Source organism: Magnolia sinica, chromosome 11 (genome assembly GCF_029962835.1).
Source record: "Magnolia sinica isolate HGM2019 chromosome 11, MsV1, whole genome shotgun sequence".
Classification (NCBI taxonomy): domain Eukaryota; kingdom Viridiplantae; phylum Streptophyta; class Magnoliopsida; order Magnoliales; family Magnoliaceae; genus Magnolia; species Magnolia sinica.
In genome coordinates, this window is record NC_080583.1 from 4419738 (window position 1) to 4423154 (window position 3417).

At 37.4% G+C, this 3417-nt stretch overlaps 1 protein-coding gene across 1 annotated transcript; it reads right to left on the reverse strand.

Annotated features, from left to right (window-relative positions):
- Nucleotides 1–2430: 2430 nt before the first annotated feature.
- On the reverse strand, nucleotides 2431–3035 carry LOC131218246 (E3 ubiquitin ligase BIG BROTHER-related-like). Its single transcript, XM_058212924.1, has one exon. The coding sequence runs from the start codon at nucleotides 3022–3024 to the stop codon at nucleotides 2701–2703; it is 324 nt and encodes a 107-aa protein (XP_058068907.1). The 5' UTR covers nucleotides 3025–3035; the 3' UTR covers nucleotides 2431–2700.
- Nucleotides 3036–3417: the final 382 nt, after the last annotated feature.

A 3417-nucleotide genomic window follows, 5' to 3' on the forward strand; every position in this document is an offset into this window, starting at 1 on the left:
TAAAACTAAATTACTGTCTTAAAAGAAATGCACACCACGCATGCAAAACGTCATTTTCAAACCAAACTACACTCGCTATTTTCAAATGCATGCCATGCATGGTTAAGTGCATTTTGCAGATAAGTATTATGAAAGGGTGTGAAATACCTATAGAGACTGTCCAGACATCACACGAACATATCATGACAGTTTTACATTCAAATAAACCATTCCATTCATCCATCATATAGATGGATCTAACAACTATAGCTAGTAATGAAGGCTTGCACATTCATCCATCATATAGAGAGAGAGAGAGGTTTACCTTGACAATGTTATAAACATCTCCCTTAAACTGCACTTCCTGAACCAACGGACACTCACACACCCTTCCATGGAATGTATCCTGAAGAAACAAAGCAACTATCAGCATACATGGAAACATCTCAACTTGTATGCTGGGCTAATTGTACCCTTTAATACCTTACAACCAGTAATGTTGGAAACCTCGTCTTCCCAACAACCACCATTATAGTTCAAACACTCATTTTTCTGAATTTTATGAACTGACACCATTCATTTGAAAATTTAGCTGAAAATAAAATATAAAAACAATAGAAAATGAGATGCAAAAATCTGATCTAAGGCATGCATTTGTACATTTAATGATTCTACATGTATTCCAACCATCCACACTCAAAAGAAGAAGAAAATTTTGGTAAGCTTCTTTCAAACTTAAAATCTTAGTAAGCTTCTTTTGAGAACTATATCTGAAACTCCAGAAAAGAACTTCCCAAAAGAATTTTAGAAAACTCCACCAAGAACTATTTATCTGGATCTATGAAAGAACCAAAAAAGAGAGATCATAACAATCTAGTTCCCTAGAAAGCATGAAACAACTCACAATGCCATTCCCTTAAAACCATGAAAGAACCAAAACTAATCAACAAAAAAAAAAAAAAAAAGATTGAAGAACCACTCTAGCACAGGCAACCCCCCTTCTTTGAAGAAACTAATGACAGATTCAGTTTCAAAGATGGTAGCTCATGCTTAATGAATGAATATCATATTCCTTATGCAACAATATCTATAAAAATCTTATTAGAGTTGCTTGTTGTCACAAACCCTTGGCTAGGTAAAGTGTGCTATATAAAACCATCCTTGTAATTCTTCATGGTTTTTATACCCTTTTGCTGTTGGTATGAGTACCAGCTAATGTTAGCTACCCATACCAACAACTGTCAACTAATATTATTTCTAATCAAAGGATTCAAAGAGCCATGAAAAAGATTAAAGACATTAAGAAAAAGATGTTTTCAACTACTTTTATCAAAGCCAGAGTGCCTCAATAGGGCCTTTCCTTTGCCTTTCAATACAGTGGAGATGGTTGAAATGAAAAAGAAAGAAAATAAATAAATAAAATCAAAACTCCAAACAATGAGATCTGAAAGGAAAACAGACCTAGGTGAACAACACTTGTCAATGATCCAGGCCGTTCATCAAGAAGGGTGCATTGTAAAATAAAATACAGCAGCATACACTACGGATTCCAAAAAGAATATGTTAATGAAAAGCCATTCAATCAACATACTGTAATGGAAGAAAACTCCAGCATACCCAACTGATCAAAAAATTAAAAAGAAAAAGAAAAATAATGATGAACATGTGAATCAAGTGTTTAAGAGTGGAGGTCATTGAACCAACTCCTTTTCTACTCATTTGATTTTGCAATTTGGAGGACCCTAAAACTCTTTTGCATCAGCTTGTCCTAGCCAAAAACCATAACTGTTATTCAAAATTGGCTTCTATAATGATAGAGGCCGAATGCTTTAGAAGGAATATCACCACAGGGTGCTCTGAATAATCCAGTGGGCTATGTTGTCTGATGGAATTTGCAGTCATAAGACGTGAAGACTTTGAAAAAGGCTGCCAGAAGTGATAGATGATAGATGGAGTAGGATCTAAAGGAAACTGAAAGTTTTCATAAAGAATCTGGTTCCCATGCATCATCTACCTCTCATATACCAATCTCCCATATAAGAATATACTCAGTTAATTAATACGCATGCACCAACATTGATCATGGACTAGTTGCAAATGAAAGGTTAGCAAATATGAGAAGCATATGAGAAATAGCTGCATGTTAAACACATTGAATATGCAAATTTTAGCATGATAAATTCATCATGGTCGATAACTTCAAATCACCCACACAATCAAAAGCTTATCTTAAGACCATAGCAGCTAGTAAATTCCTTCAATCTCATGCTGTCAATAAATTTTAGTTTTTTAAAATCGCTGTTTAGATAAAATTACATGCTCAATTCCATTGTTATTCATTCATCATTTTGATTAAAAAAATTGAGACCCATATTTTGAACTGCAATTGTACATAACAATTGGAAGTTGAAAGAGGCCCAAATATAATAATGATGATACTTTGAATTAAGTGGGCCCCCAAATAAATAGACCAGTCTCCACAAATTGCACAGATTGGATTATCCTACAGATCCAACTGGCGAGCTTTTCCCATGCTGTAATCCATTTAGAAGTCATCAGATAGGATAGATAAGACAACCCAATTGGTGATATCATCTACAGAGGCCCGACCACAGTAGAACCCATCCCACAAACGGTTCAGGTGATAATGGTGTCCAATGCAAGTGTAGTGCAGCAGTCATGGAAATTCATGCCATGCAATCCAACCAGATTTTGTCTAATTTAAAATACCATAGTTCGAGTGAACTCACAATCATTGATGCAGGCAAGGGCCATCAAGCGAAAAACAACTTCTCGCTCCTCTGCATCCTGAAGGGCCCTCGCATATGCCTCATCACTATCAAACGCTGACGGGTCGATCTCCACACCCAATTCATCCTTACTCGGGGCCCGTCCATGCACATCGAATACATCTTCACCATCATCAATGCTCCCAGCATCATTCCCATCATCATTCGGATCATCACCAGCTTCATCTTCATAAACATAACTACCACTATCAGAACTTCCATAACCGCTTCCATCACCGCCATTCATTCTAAGCATCAAATACGCCCTTTCCTGGCCCATAAGCAATAAAACCCAATCAACAAAAAAGACAGAGAATGAAAGAAGGAGTTGATTCAAGAAAACCCAAACCCTAAACAGAATAACGGATCAAACCTGTTCTTAAAGTGTATGGGCGAGGGCCAGATCGGCATCAAGTTGGCTGAGGCTGGTGAAGGGCGCGCGGGAAGGCTGTCGAGATGAGGGGATGGATTCGGGTTCCGGTTCAGACTCGGACTTAGGGTTAGGGTTTTCTTCGTTGGGTTTGTTGCCATGGTTAGATTCTTTGGCATTCTCCATGTAGATAAGAAAAGAGAGAAAAGAACCCGAAAGCTAGGATCAGAGAAAGAGATCGAAGGAGATGTGGGTTAGGGAACGGAGAGAGAGAGCGAG